General features: G+C 41.4%; 1 protein-coding gene across 5 annotated transcripts in view; it reads left to right on the forward strand.

Annotated features, from left to right (window-relative positions):
• Positions 1–569: 569 nt before the first annotated feature.
• The window catches only part of AKT3 (AKT serine/threonine kinase 3), a 304,322-nt gene continuing 289,159 nt past the window's right edge, over positions 570–15,732 (forward strand). For 2 of the 5 annotated variants that reach the window (XM_049633841.1, XM_049633846.1), the window contains exons 1-2: positions 570–837; positions 11,501–11,658. In XM_049633841.1, the coding sequence (XP_049489798.1) occupies positions 11,613–11,658 (46 nt within the window). In that variant the 5' untranslated portion in view covers positions 570–837; positions 11,501–11,612. Of the gene's footprint in view, positions 838–7,127; positions 7,319–10,633; positions 10,818–11,500; positions 11,659–15,732 lie in introns of those variants that run through there. The other 3 variants (XM_049633844.1, XM_049633843.1, XM_049633849.1) reach the window with 3 other exon arrangements.

The following is a 15,732-nucleotide window of genomic DNA, read 5'->3' on the forward strand; positions in this document are numbered from 1 at the left end:
AGCGCCGGCCCCCGCTGCCGGCTCCGCCGGGCTGGGGGGGATGTTCTCGCGAGAGGAGAGGGGGCGCGGGGCGCCGCGGCTTTGGGGGGCGCGGGGAAGCCTGCGGACGAGGGCGCGGCAGGGAGGGGAGCAGAGGCGGCGGGCAGGGCCGGGGACGCGGGGAAGCCGCTCCCGCCAGTCGCCGAGAGCCAGCCCCTGACGTCAGGAGTTTTCCTCAAAGTCAACAACAAGCCCCGCGGCGGCGGCGGCGGCGGCGGCGGCGGCGGCGAGAAGCGATCGGCGGCGGCGGCGGCCGGGGAGGGAGGAAGGAGGGGGCGGGGAGGCGGCGGGGTCCCCGGGCGAGGCGCGGCCCCCGAGAGGAGGCCGCAGACCCCCGACCCGCGCCGGGCGCGCCCCAGGGCCCGGAGCCTCCGCCCGCCGCCGCCTAGCCGGCGTGACCCGGCCCCCGCCCGAGCGGTGTTTTCTGGTGATGAATTGAATTTGTAGCCGATATCCGATTCCCATGTAGAGTCTCCGCCTCCTCCTCCCCCCCACCGCCGCCCTCCCTCCGCCCTCCCCTCCCGCCGCCGCCGCCGCCGCCGCCGCCTCCCGCTCCAGCTCCGCGGCCCGGCCCGGCCGGCTCCCTCCTCCCTCCCCTGCAGCCTTCGCCTGCCCTCCCGCCGGCCGCACCGGGCTCCAGGGCGGCCAGAGGCTCTGCGGGGTGGGGGGAGGACAGGAGGGGAGGAGGAGGGAGGGGGGACCCCCGAGTCGCCCCCTCTCCTCCCCCCGCCCCCCCCCCCGGCTCCATCCTCCGCCGCCGCCCGAGCAGCTGCGGGGCCGCCGCCGCCGCCTTTGCAGGTAACAGCCACCGCCCCCCCTCCCCCCGCTCGCCCCCTCCCCGCCTGGCCTCCGCTCTCTCCGGGCCCCCGGCCCCGGGCCTCCTTCGGGCGGGGGGGGGGGGAGGCGGGGGCGTCTGGGTTGTCACCGCGCCGGGGGCGTGGGCGGGTGCCGGGTCACCAGAGGCTCGGGTGTGGGTGTGGGTGGGGAGGCCGGGGGATGCCCGGCGCCGTTGACACCGGCACCCCCTCACTTTCCGGGGGAAGCTGGGGGGCGGCGGCGCGCGCGGGGGGCCGGGGAGGGTGTTCCCGGCCTAGCGGTATCGGCCGCGTCTGTGCTGCCCCGGCCCTGGCGCCTCCAGTCCCTGCGCAGCGCCCGCTCCCTGCCGGCCCCGGCCGCGCGGCGTGAGGAGGGGGCGCCGCCTGGGCGGGGGCGGCGGGCTTATATAACGCGGGGAGCGCCCGTGCCGGCGTGTTTGGGTTGGGGGGAGGGGGCCGTCTGCCGCGCTCCCCGGCGCGGGGGCTGTCTGCGCGCGCGGGGTGGGGTGCGGGCGAGGATGCACCGGCGTCCCCCGGGGTCTCCTTCCTCCCCACCCTCCCCTGCTGCCGGCGCGCAGGAAGAGACGGCCCTGAGGGGGAGGTGGGGGTGTGTGTGGGAGGTGGGTAACGTGCTCGTCTGTGTTTTTAATAGTAGTGGGGTTTTAATCCGCTTGGGAGTTGTGTGCTAAGAATAGAAATGTGCGGAAGATGCTGGGTTTGGCGGATCCAGTGATGCTGTCGCTGCCGGCGGCGGCGGCGGCGGCTCTGGCTGCAAGTAAACAAACCAGCCTCTTCCTCGTCCACCTCCTCCTCCTGCGCATCGGTCTGCATCAGCCATGATGCTGGCTGGGCCCTCGGAGCCCAAAGTTGAAGCCTGGCTGGTCGCGGTGCTCACCCTGATTCCCAGGCGGGGGTCACTCCCTGTTCGGGATTACCCGGGGATCTTCGTTTAGGCTGGATTGAGTCTCTTTGGGGCCAGGTCTTCAATACCGATATTTACTGTTTATCTTCTGAAAGCTGAGGAAAGGCTTAACCATGAGGGTAGGGTAGGTAGGATGCTCCCATTTCTTGCATCAAGAGAACGCTATGAAAATAAAACCCAACTCATTTCACCAGTGTGGTAATTGGTTGAGAGCCCAGTAGTTTGTAATAGATGACGTTTCAAATAGAAATTCAACAGCGAGACCTACGTGTCTATATTGATTAAGTAGTACTGTCAATAAAGTGTTTATGCTTTATTAGTTCACCTTGTAGCTAAAAGGTGTGAAATGATGACTTTTGGCAGTTAATATCTTGCCAACTGCCTCAAGTCTTCAAGCTAGGCATGTGTTCCATATTTGGTAAGGCATGGTCATTTTATATCTTTTAGTAGACTGTAAATTACTAGAAAACCCCTGGGTTTTGTCTTTGGTGGAAACTCATTAAATTAGGTTATACGTTGTTAGGAAATAATTGGAAAAGCCAAAGCTTTAAGAGTCCTGTAAACATGGTTTAGGAAAGTTTGTTTTCAGAACTTCAGTATCATAGCAAAATACGTGTAAATGAATGTGAATATTCCAGGAGGTGGTTGTCTAAAACACACACCCATTCAAGAAGTGCTTGTCTAAAACATGAAAATACTTCTTACTAAGATATCCAATTTTGAGTAAATTGCCAGCTTTCTAAGGTGAATGCCCAATAATTTGGGCGATCTGTATCAGGACTGTAGATTTTTTTTTTTTTTACCTTTGCCAACACATGATCTTGACTTTCCAAGTTTACCAAGGACACTGTATTTGAAGACCTGCTTTTTGTTTTTTTCTCACTAGGGTTGACCCCAATATCTTTAATTGGCTTGAGCTTCTAATTTTAAAGTGAGGGAGTGCATGTATCACATGAATGAGACAACACTGGAATTTAGATGAATGTAGAGTTACAGTTTTCAGTTGTATGTTTGTGGTATGTGTTTGTAGTAGTAAGGTTTACTACAGCATTTAAAAAATATCTAAAGTAATCCTATTAAAAAAAACCCAAAAACTTAGGAAACTATTATTTGCATCCATTTTACCCCCTACACTTAGTCTTTCTGTAATGGTTACTTTAGTGAGTTGTTTTCCAACTTAAAAATGTTTGGTTTGACATTGCCTCCTAGTTTAAGTTGTGTGTGTGAAGGTACTTAAGGGTTCAGCTTTGGACTTTTTGGTCCATGTAATTTTATAGCTGTCAAAGATTTTAAATAAGATTTCATTCATTCCTCCAACAAACTATTAGAGTGTGAACTGTGTTGCTAGGGGGGCTCGTTTGATGATGAACTTTTCTTATTTACATTTCATTTAGAAGATTACTACCATTAGAAAGAGAATTTGTTTTCAGAATCATTGTAAATCTAAACATGTTTTGGTTAAACATATCCTAGGACAAATGTACTTAGCATAATGGAGTCTTGTGCAAAGTAGGGATTTAAGATTTTTTTAAGCCCTAGGTTTTGATTTAAACATATGAGGGATTTTATTTCTTAAAAATTTCAGTGGAAATTTCCAACTATTTGGGTTTCTTTTAAAAAGAGGAAACTGTTTTACAAATTGATTTTGTGGAAGTTTACAGTTGGCTTAAATTTTGCATATTTTTGTGAAAAGATAACTACACTTTCTTTTCATCACTTTCTTTTCGCTTTCTTTTATCACTTTCTTTAATCTTCACACTTTTCAGTTCAAGAATTCGCCCTTGAGAAGATAAGGCAATTATTGTTAAGGACATGTTAATTGGATTTTTAGCATGATTGGATAGGATCTTGTCTGTATAATGTGATTAAGTTTGAAGCATTAAAAAATATTTGATTTACAAGACTTTGTATTTGAATAAGAGGCAGGACAGAAAAGTAAACCATTTCATTTGTTTTGAGCAAGTCAGTCTTAATTTGACTCGCAGTTTTGTTTCTCTCAATATATGTTAGTGCACATAATGAATTTTTGTAGATTTGTGTTAGAATGTGTAAGTCATTCCAAGTTGGTCCGTTTTTGACTTCAGGTTTTCAGGAGTGTGCGTTGTTTTTCTAAATCCTGGTTTCGGACAGCGTGCGCTTCTCTGTAGTCACCTGGAAGGTTAGCCCCGGGTCACGTGATGTTAACTGAAAACTTTATCACAGTCTTTCACGTATGACAGATAGAGTTAGGTTAGGTTTAGAGTCAGTGCTGCTGGTGCCTTGGTGAGAACTTGCTACGTGCCGGGCGCTGTTCTATGTGTCCGCTTGTTTCGGCTTCACGACAGCCCCTGCTACACTTTTGAAAGTGGTTTTCATAAGAGAAAACACATACTAGTCCGGTATGATGAAAATCCGTTTCAGTTGAACTCTCCTTATTCTGAAACACTTTTTTCCTTCATTTTTTCCCTAAGTTGCTGGTACCTGTCCTTAGACTTCATGGTGACATACTCAACTTTGATAACGCATACAGTACAGTAATTTCCACTGAAATCATGTTAATATAGTAAAACAAAGTATACCGATGATCCATAACATTCTCTCTCGCATAGGTTATGTCAGAGGCCAGGTTAAATGCCACAGATGTTTACATATGATACCATAGCACCGTAAACACATTTCCTTTGTCAGGTGATTGTCAAATAGTTGTTGATAGATAACATATGTTTCTTGAGCTGTAGATTTGCTTTTTGGTTGTCTTCTCAATATTGTCTTGATTTTCATTCATCACCAGCAGCAGCCAGTTCACATTTTGTAAATGGGTATATTTTGCTAATCTTCCGAGGAAAAAGTAAAATGACTTACCAGAAGAAATCTCTAGAAGATGTTCAAGTGAGGAATTTTCTCTCTTGTGTTAATTACGAAAGGCTCTGACTCTGTTTGGGAGACTGGGGATGGGATGGGGAGGAAGATGGTCTTTTGCCAGTATTGGAGTTCAGTGCAGTTTTTGTTTAAGTGGAATTTGGTGTTTGATCTTCCCAGCTACATAGGAGCCTTTTGAAGACGGGAACTGTGTATAATCATGATAGTGTCACCTAAGATGCCATCTGTAAGCCAGGTGGATACTCAGTGGATTTGAACTTGAAGAATCCTAACTCGTAGCTCTGGAAGAGCTGTGAAGCTATTTATGCTCATCCAATGCTACACTTTTATTTTTATGGCTAAGAAAACGGAAGCACAGAGAATTAAAGGACCTCATATAGCATCACCCTGGGTGGGGCAGAGTTGGGAACAGGGACCCCAGTTTCTGGGCCTGCCCAGTGTTTTCTAATGAGCCATCGTGATGAACTTTGTTATGGGATCCCATACCACGGGGTATGATCTTAGATCGTTTTTACATATGCAGTGGAAAAGTGTGGCCAGCCATGAAACTGAAATTCTTTCAGTGGCAACCCTCAATCTGTTTCTGTTCTATTATATGTGACTTCACCTATGACAAGCCACACCTCATGTAAGAAATGTGGGGAGATCATTTGTCAATAGCTTATTCTGTGCGTTAGCTGGACCAAAGGAATCCAGTGGGCATTTTCCTAGTTGTTTCAAAGCGGGATATTAAATCAGCACCTAGCACAAATTGCTTTTTTATTTGGTCAGTAATGGATGGGTTGGTTGAAATGGCATTCAGATGCCTGAAAAACTGGGGTAAGGAAGAAGGGGAAAACACTCTACATTTTTCTGTATATATTTAAAAGTTGATGAAGTTGATTTTTAAGAGTTGGCACTTTGAAAGAACTGAAATTTTGTGTGAAAGTTGGAAATCTTGCTGATGCTTCTTCAGGTATTTTCTCTAGGGTGAGACAGTGAAGGGATCTATACATAGAGTTTTAAGAAAATCCACAAAGTTTGTTATTGTACTCTGCAGAGAGTAAAGGATCCAAGATACATAGTTTGTGTGGCTCGCTTTCCCCATATGATACTTTTTTTTTAACAGAATAATGACTCTGAAGTGGGACAGACCTGCTGAGAGTTATTTGAAGTGCAGAGAAAGTTGCCTTGAATTTCCTTTCCATTTCAGTATTTTTCCTTTCCCTGAAATCCTTTAAAAGTTTGATATGATCTTATGAATTTATTATGGCATATGTTAGTTTCACCTATTTCTTGAAATCAGTAGATAGCATGGAATTGTTCTATGATTACCCTTGACAATCATTTGTATTTCAGTGTAGTAATATTCTGTTGAATTTGAACGTGAGATGTCCTTCATTAATTCAGTTTGGCTAGGCGTATCTAAAGAATATAAAAAATTGCGGTGCAGAGCAAGTACGTCCTACGTAGTGTTATAGCCAAGTATAGTTTAGAGAAAGTTGTATTACAGGTAGTATTGTGGCTTTAAACTTAGGAATTAACCTGTGAATCTTGTTCTAATTTGTAAAGAATAAAATTGCTGGCGTGCATTTTAACTTTATGTCAACCTTCTAGTCTTCTGTTATAATTTCCTCTGTGATGCCACAGTTATATTTAGTTTTGAATTTATTGGAAAACCTTGTGCTCTCCTGGACTTTTGAAAAAGAATTTGATAACAGAAAAAAATGTTGGAGCAATTCACAGATGTTACCCATACTTCTGAGACTTGGCATTGGGTTACTTGGTAGAAGGCATCCCACAATGAAAGAAGACTGGAATGGCAGGCAGTCACTCTTGGTGCTGTCACTTATCTTGTTATGGTAACAGCGAGGAAATAACATCCTCGGTTTTGATTGGTCACAGTTTTCCTGGGCTCACAATTGTAGTGGAATAGCTGTTGCATAGATTTGTTTTTAGTCAAAATGGGGTAATATATGTGAAAGCACTCTGATAACAAACTGTTGTGTGGAAGAGATTTTTAAATTCTCTGTTTTGCTTCCCTCCCTGTATGCCCAGTACAGTCCTTGTCACAGCGCATGCAGTCAGTACCTGTTTACTGACTGAATGTGTGCAGGCTGTATGTTTTTTCCTTGAATGGCATTTTATTTATTTATGTTTTTAAGTTTGAGAGAGGCAGAGACCCCTCAAGTGGGGGAGGGGCAGAGAGAGAGAGAGAGGGAGAGAGGATCCCAAGCAGGCTCAGCACTGTCAGCACAGAGCCTGATGTGGGGCTTGAACTCACGAAACCGTGAGATTGTGACCTGAGCCAAAACCAAGAGTTAGACGCTTAATCGACTGAGCCACCCAGGTGCCCCGTGAGTGATATTTTAAAAAGATGTTTGAAGAAGTTTAATTATTGTTTAAGACTGAATGTTGTGTTGCCATAAGTAAACCAGTATCTTTTAAAAGTTGTTATAAATATCATTAAGAGAATATGCCATTCTTTCTCTTTTTTCCTTCCACAATAGATAATTTTGGGGCAGTGTTAATGCTTAATTGTTTGGGAGTTGAAACTTGACTTCATTTCAACAAAAAGTATCCAAGAATGTGGAGAAACGTGCTAGTCCTCACAATTAGCGGACGTCTATAGCAAACGTACTTTAGTGAATAAGGAAGAGGATTTCTTGTGATTTTAATTATATTCCATAACATTTGAGTTCAGGTTTGTTTTTAAGATGACTTAATACCATTCTCTCTGTTGACTTACAATATTAGTTTGCTTAGTGTGTTCTTTATTAGTTATGCAAAGCTGTATCTTCTCTCTTTCATTCATGCACTCTTTCATTCATCCTGTATTTGTTGAGCATCTCTTATGTGCCAGGCACTGTCAGATTGCTTTACTCAATAATAATAATGCTGTTGAATGAGATACAAGATGTGAAAATGTTTTGTAAATTGTGAAGTGATATCCAAATGCAGTTATCAAATTTGCAAATAGTTTTGAATGAAAAGTACCTTTAGTGTAACTGCTTTGTGTGAATTGTAAATTGAATCTGCCAAGAATTTTGTATGATTTTTTTTTTAAGAATAGACAAAATTAGATTATTCAGCAATGAAATATTTAGTGCAACAAGCTTACAAGAAAAAGAAACCAAATTTTGTCTCTTAGAGCTCATTGGGTAGAACACAGTTCTGGAGAAGTTGGGACCGTAGGAGGAGGTGAAGTTCATGTCCAGCTCATTGCTCATCATTTTGCAGAATAATGTTTTTGGCAACATGGAACACTGAGTGGGAGAGTTAGATGACTTGGTTGCAAGAGCCTTGCCACTGTAAGGAAATTAAATCAAAGAATATGGTTTACTGCTTAAGAGTCAGTAGCATTGTGTTTATGCACACGAGATAGCATTTATTTCTAGCCTATTGGTCGTAACTCTGGAGTAGTAGACGTTTGAATGTCTTCTAAGTTATTTTCATAGAAGGTGTCATTTTAGCTGGGAGTCCCAGGAGCACCTTTAAGGCTGAATATTACGATTATGGGTAGAATTTGGTAACATTTTAAGATGCAAATGGATAAAGCCATTTCTATAATGTGGGTTTACTGGTCCTGATGACGATTATAAATTTTGTCCTGTCGATTTACATACATTTAAGCAGTTTAGTCGAAATGCATAAGCACTGATAAACATTTTTATCAAAAGAGCTAGTTTTTTGAAAGTTTCATTATAAAACAAAATTCATTGATTTGGGTTGACCTGGATATTTCCGTATATTGTTTTGTACTGAAGGGGCAGTGCTAGTGGAAAGAACATGTGCCTGGTTCTCTGGTGTCTTGATTCCCTCAGAAAGCAGCTGTGTGATCTTGGGCAAGTCGCTTCATCCATCTGTACTGTTTCCTCAACTATAAAATGAAGGTCCTTTCCTGCTTTGAACTCCCAACAATGAAATGTCAACTTAAAAAGTGCAATGAATTTTGAAAATACTTTTGTTTTTTAGTGTTCTTTGCAAGGGTGTTGTGATGCAGATTATTTTAATGGAAAGGGATATGTTTTATATATGTTTATTGGATATGTATTATTTTTTGGTTATTATTGAATGTTGACCTCTGATCTCTTCTGACCCCTGATCTCTTCCGTTTCCAATTCCAAGAATATTGAGATAGGAGGGTTTTTTGTTTTGTTTTGTTTTTAACCCAAATTATATCATTTTGCAGTCAGAAACCAAGAATGGCTTCAATAGATATGAGGCCCCTTGCTACAAGTATTGCCAAAGAGAAGGTCTGTAGTGCAGCTCTTCTAAAGTCATCGTTTTGCACTAGTGCTCCCAATATTTAATTTTTTTGTAATTATTTATGTAGTATAAAGAACTAACCCTTTTCAGTTATCCAGTTCTGGATTATGTAGCCAATTTTCAGAAAGTTACATAAATCAAATTAAAATGATGTTTGGATTCTTTACTGAAGGCTTTTGTTTTTGTTTTGTTTTTGGCCCGTTTTTTAGTGGCGAAATGAGTCTTGTCTTGAATGATGTGGCCATTTCTCAAAGTTTGCCCCCATGGATATCAGTACATGCTGCTAAAGAAAAAAATGAGCCCTGTGTGTTCAATAAATTTAGGATTTGCTGAGATAATTAAGGTTATACATACTTTATATCTTTAATATGTTAATAGTGATGTTTTAATTTTTTTTTAATGTTTGTTTATTTTTGAGAGAGAGACAGAGCGTGAGTGGGGGAAGGACAGAGAGAGGAGACACAGAATCCGAAGCAGGTTCCAGGCTCCGAGCTGTCAGCACAGAGCCTGATGTGGGGCTCGAACTCAGGGACTGTGAGTTCATGACCTGAGCCAAAGTCGGGCACTTAACCGACTGAACCATCCAGGTGCCCCAATAGTGATGTTTTAAGAGAAAGATATGGCTTGTGGAATTTTCCAAACTTATTTGGCCAGAGAATTTTTTTCTCTTTTCATCTTTTTTTCTTAATTTTTTTGGAATTTCATTTAGCATTGTTTCAAACATATCTTGGCAAAATACACTCAGATTCTAATATCCATTTGGACTCTCTGTAGTATGAGATCCAATGACTACGGGGACAGTCTTGGCCTTACCTGTAGGTGCTGAGGGCACATGTTGGGGTGGTTTTCTATTCAGCCACACAAACTTTGTCAGGGTTTGATTCCTGACTCAGTCTTGATTCCTGACTGTGAAAGGAGTAGGGTTTGATTCCTGACTCAGTCTTGATTCCTGACTGTGAAAGGAGTAGGCTTTCCACTTAATTTGCATTGGGAAAGGGGTTGTAATTCAGTCCAGTACCAGTGAGGGAGTCTAACCTTGAACTTACTGCTATGCACTATTTATCAAAACCCAGTCTGAGAAAGTAGTGTAGTTATATAGTCCATCTATCCATTTTTCTGGTTACCTAATATTTATGCCTAAATTTATCTAAAATTATGTTTCTGGACCACATAATGCTCGTGTACCTGGACCACAGTTTTTGGTCCCTTTCTGTGGAAACATAATTTTTAAGCTTATTTATTTATTTTGAGAGGGGGAGAGGCAGAGAGAGAGGGAGGGAGAGAGAGAATCCCAAGCAGGCTCTGCACTATCAGCACAGAGCCTGACTCTGGGCTCAAACTCACCAACTGTGAGATCATGACATGAGTCAAAATCAAGTGTCAGACGCTTAACCGACTGAGCCACCCCCGGTGCCCCTCTGTGGAACTATTTTTAACTCAGCTTTATCTTGGCGTTTTCCTCTTTTAGGTTGAGGGGGACAATAAGTAAAACTCATTAGTGTATGTATCAGAGTATTTTTGAGGACTTTGTTACACTGCAAGCTATCTTATAAAGACCCATGGGATAAATTTCAGATTTTTATTCCAGGAAAAATTGTGTTCCCTCTGAAGCAACTTCTTTTTCTCTTTTTAAAAATATTCATGGATACTGTAAATACTGAAACCGATGGTGTTTCCTTATTTGCATCGCTTCCTGAAAGCTTTCTGCTAAATTTGTGGCCCATCTTTTACAGATATGTAGACTTTTACTCTGGCTTCTTTTTGTCTTAAGGCAATATAGTTTCTGCAGGCTCTGGAGTCGGCCATATTGGCTCCATCCTTGAGGAGCTATGTTGGATTCAGGCAAGCTGCTGAATTCCGTGAGCCCCAGTTTCCTCTTCTGTGAAATGGAGTTAATGGTACCCTCCTAGGGCTACTGTGAGGCTTACCTAAGGGTAATAGACGTAAGCACTTGTTCTTGACACATCTCAAATACTCCGTACTTTTTTCCACTTTCATGTTCGCCATGTTTCACCTCGTCCGCTTTTAAAAATAATTGATTATATATTATTTGTAATATTTTATTCACAATCTAAAAATTCACTGTAATCTAATTTTGTAATCTAAAATATTTCTTGGAGCAAGACAGACCAACCATACCTAAGTGTTGGTTTCTTAGCATGTTGTATTTTGCGTAAAATATGGCAATTAAAAACATTCACAATTGCTTTGCCATAAATATTCCTAAATTTACAGAGATTTTGAAACTAGATGTACACGAGAGTTTACTTTTAGTCCACTTCACTTTCATTTTCTTCCCTTTTCACTTCAGACACACAGCCCCACAAACAGATTTTCTGTGTTATTTGTATAGGTGGGTCAGTGGTTTCTGAAGGCATTTTTTTACCACAGCCTCTTAGGTTAAAAGTTTCACTATCGTTTGAAATCTGTCACAAGACCAGGGAAGCACGTTCATGGTAGAACTATTTAATAAATAAGTTCCCCAGTTTGAGGAGTTAGATTTTTATGTGAGGTCAGGCCAGTTGAAGACATTTACAAAGAATTAGTTGTTTGTTATTGCTGTATGAGTTGCAAGAATGGAAAAAAAAGAAATTCTTTCTTCAATACTTCCTTCCAGGCTGAGTCATCACTAGAGAGTGGGAAGGGCAGCAGCAGCAGAGAATCCAAACCCCAAAGCTGATATCACAAAGTACCATTTCTCCAAGTTGGGGGCTCAGAGGGGAGCCATCATGAGCGATGTCACCATCGTGAAAGAAGGTTGGGTTCAGAAGAGGGGTAAGTGTTCAACAAAGCTGCACATAATGTGGTTGGTAAGTGTGCGAATGGTTGGTGGTGTCCTGGAAGTTGATATTTTTCCTGACGCTGTTAACAAAGTAAACGGACATACTACATCCAGGAAGAGAGAAATGATATTTAACATATGTGTTAGGAATTTGCTTGTTATGTAGGGATTCTAAGTAATTCCTGATTTTGATCCTTACTATAGTTCTGAACATTTGGCTCTCTGGGATGTTGTGTGCTTGCATGTTACAGAAAGTTCCTGTTGGATTTTTCTGTGCTGTCCACAGCAACTCTGCAATCCAGAGAGATGTCTGTAGGACGATTTAATAATCTATAAAAGTGTCTAACTTGTATGCATTTAAAGACATGTAAATTTATATTAAGCCGGTTTGGGTGAAAGCAGGGGAAGGGCTTCTAGGGTTAAAGGGGAAAGCGCTCACCCACAAACTTCTGGCTTCAACAACCCTGTAAGTTAGGTGAGGAAAGTCCTAAAGTAAGAGACCAACTGAAGAAAGGGTTTCTGCGTGTGTGTGTTTATGTTTAATTGCATATTTTTATTTTTCATGATCTAGTTTTAGTATTTCTTGTTTGCTGTTCGCTCCTACTTTAGATAAATAATTCAAATGCATTATTATTCTTTTTACATTATTTTTACTTTAAAGGAAGAACTCTTTAATGTAAAGCTTAGTTTATCTCCTAAGAGATCACCTTTTAATGTGGTCAATGTGTTTATTAAGAAATCTAGAGTGTAGACTCGTTGCCAGGCAACTACTGTTTATCCACGTGGCCAAATTGAGTAGTATGAGGACTGTTGCATTCTTAGGACTTTTAAGTTCCTGTATACTGTATCTATTTCCTGATTAAAAGTTACCTTTTAAATAGTGATTTCAATGTTTTTTGCGGGTCTGTAGTTAATACCTATGTTTGGAAAGTCATTGTCAGTAGTTAAATGGGATTATGTATTACTGATTTCTAAAAGTTCATCCTTATTGAGTTATAATTTCCATACCAATACAATTCCCCTATTTTAAGTGTACACGGGGATGAATTTTGCTACATGCGTGCAGTAGCATAACAAACACTGCAGTCATGACGTTGAACATCTCTGTCACTCCGAAAGCACCCCTCTTCCGCTCTGCAGTCCGTCCTCTTTCCTGAGCCCTGGGACCCCTAATCTGCTACAACTGTAATCTTCCTTATAAGTACACTCATCTGGTCCTCTGTGTCTGGTTACTTTCACGTAGCATAATACTTGAACGATTCATCCACATTGCTGTGTACATCACAAGTTTGTTCCTTTTTATTGTTGAGGCATGTTCTGTAGTCTGGACGTACCACAATCTATTTATTTACTGGCTGATGGATATTTGAGCTATTTCTAGTTTGGGGCTATTACACATAAGGCAGCTATGCACATTGGAGATCATGTCTTGGTGTGGTTTGTTTTCCTTTTCCCTTGGGCAGTGACCTGGGAACGAGATTGCTGCTCATACGGTAAGTGTGTGCTTAACTATCAAACGGTTTCAGCCAACTATTGTACGATTGAGTTTAATTTATTGTATGTTATATTATAAATTTAGAAGACATTTTCAGATTTCACTGCTGTCTGAAGGTGCTTTTTCTTTGTTTTTTTAACTTGTCTATTATATTTATACTGTCTTTCCTACTTTGTTTTTTGGGGACGGCAAATCACGTAAACCTTTTGGAGTAATACTTTATGCACCTCTAATGTCTGCTCCCATTAAGTCTGTTTTGAGGATTAAGTGAGGTGATGGATGTGGATGTGTTTTGAGAGCTTGAACACAAGTGTAAATTATTGCCGGCACCACGTGTTGTCAAAGATTTAGGGTTGTTCTTGAGTTTGTTTAGTTAATTGCATCTTACCTGAAACACCGTGATAAAGGTCGGTTTAAAGTGCATGGGGCATAGAAGCAAGAAAAAAATGGACCAGGATTTCTTTGCATTTTTCCTGCCTTGGTTAATAGTACACAAAGATATAAAATGATAAGTAAAAGTCTTTTCTGTCGTCTGCTCTTCCAACGGGTTTCTCTCCTCAGAGATAACCATTGTAGACCTTTTGTATTTTATACTTTTTTTGGTGATTATTATCCCGGTTTTGTATATAATATGCTAAGCTTTATTTTTGAGTAGTCTTACATAATCTCGTGTATCGCCCTTATGAAAAATGAAGAATTTGACTTGTTAATACCTGTTCTCTTCCTTCCCTAAAGGGAGGGAGTGGGCTCATGGTTAAACTTCCAACAGGTGCACTCTTCATTCTAGAAAGTACTTACACATCATCTCTAAACTGACCACTTTGGGAGTACCCTACACAATCTTTCCTCTGAATTTCCCACATTCCCCTCCCAGTTTGTGGCAACTGAACGTTCATTTTATATTTTCAGGGTTTGTAATAGTTATACTTGCTGATTCGGAGAAGCAGTAATCGATATTATGATAAGTAAACAGTACCTGCTGCCAACCAGAGCAGTATGGTGGGTGCGTGTGATGGGAGCCATAGAGAGCAAATGATCGCCTCATACTCTGTTGGTGTTCAAGATCATGACGCACTTTGGTTTGGCCTCTGGTTTGGGCTATAATGGTTTTTCCTGGATTTTCTAATTGTCACGTTTCCTCCCATTGGTAAAGAGTGTATGCTTTGCTGTCTTCCTTGTATCACGTGGTCATCCAGCTTTTTAATCCTGGTATTTGTCAAAATTCTATTGTGAACTGACCTTTTTCTAGGTGTGATACTCAGCTAGTAGCATGTTATTTAATTGCATTCCTGGACAAGTTCAGTGCTTTCTTAGATCTCCTGTCTTTCCCCTATCTGTTTTGGATTTATTTTATGGTTTTCTAGAAGTAGTTTTTTTTTTTTTTTCCTTTTTTCAATTTCCTGAAGAACTTCTTTCAGAAAGAATATGTCAACACAGTGTTTGAAAATGTGCTTTTCACTTTTACACCTGGTGCATACCTTTGCTGGGTATAGAATTCAGTTGTGAAACAATTTTCCTTCAGAGTTTTGAAGGCTGCATTCCGTTACCTTTTGGTAACCAGTTTTACTGGTAAGAGGCTTAACACTAATAGGAGTAATTTCTTTCTAGGTAACCTGTTTGTTGTCATCTTGAAGTTTGTTGTGTTCATGCCTCTTTATCCTTGGCTTTATAAAATTTAAGGAGGATAAGATGTGGTTCTTTTTAATTCACCTGTAAAGCATTTGGTGGACCCTTAGAATATGCAGGCAAATGTGTTTAATTCTGGGGAGTCTTCTGTATTTCTTGTGTTATTTTTTCCCTTCTGTGTCTTCTGTATTCTTTTATGGTTTTTTTCCTTAGAGCATCTATATCAGTGCTCTGTTTTAAAATTTTTCTTTAATTTCTTTGTTTTCTCTCCTTGTTCTGGAAGATTCCTCAACTTTTTCTTTGATCCCTTTACTGAATTATTTATTTCAGCTATTACTTTATATTTCTGGGAATTCTTTATAGTTCATAGCCACCCGCTCTTATTTTACAGATTTTTAATCAAAGGACACCAACGAGACTATTTTTAAATTTTTTATCTGCTTTGAATAACTTTTTCAGTTTGTTTATTTTGTTTATTATTTTTTTTTCCTTGGTGGTGTTAGTATTCCTCAGGTATCTGATGATCCCTGTTGGTTTATTTGTGAATGAAAGACTGAGTTTACTGGTAGTGACCTCTGTCTGTTTTTGTAATTCATGTATTTTCCCTGTACTTACGACTGGCTAGATTCTCGGAATGAGGATTTGTGATGGTACTTTTAACTGGACTCTTAGAAGCATTAGTTGAAATATTAGGGGAAACCAAATGGGGCATTTTTTTCCTCTGAACTATTCTTAATTTATTCCTTTAGAGATTTTCAGTATGATTTTAAGAATAATCTTCTGTTTTAGTCAAGCAAATTTCATTAGTCTGTTGTTGCTGTTTGGACATATTTTGGCTCAAAGAATTTCTTCTTAAAGAGTAGTAGTAGTCTCTGCCTCTTTACACTGGGCAGGTAGATTATCATCACCTGAACTCTGGTGTACTTGTTTTAGAATAAATATATAA

Source organism: Panthera uncia, chromosome F1 (genome assembly GCF_023721935.1).
Source record: "Panthera uncia isolate 11264 chromosome F1, Puncia_PCG_1.0, whole genome shotgun sequence".
Lineage (NCBI taxonomy): Eukaryota > Metazoa > Chordata > Mammalia > Carnivora > Felidae > Panthera > Panthera uncia.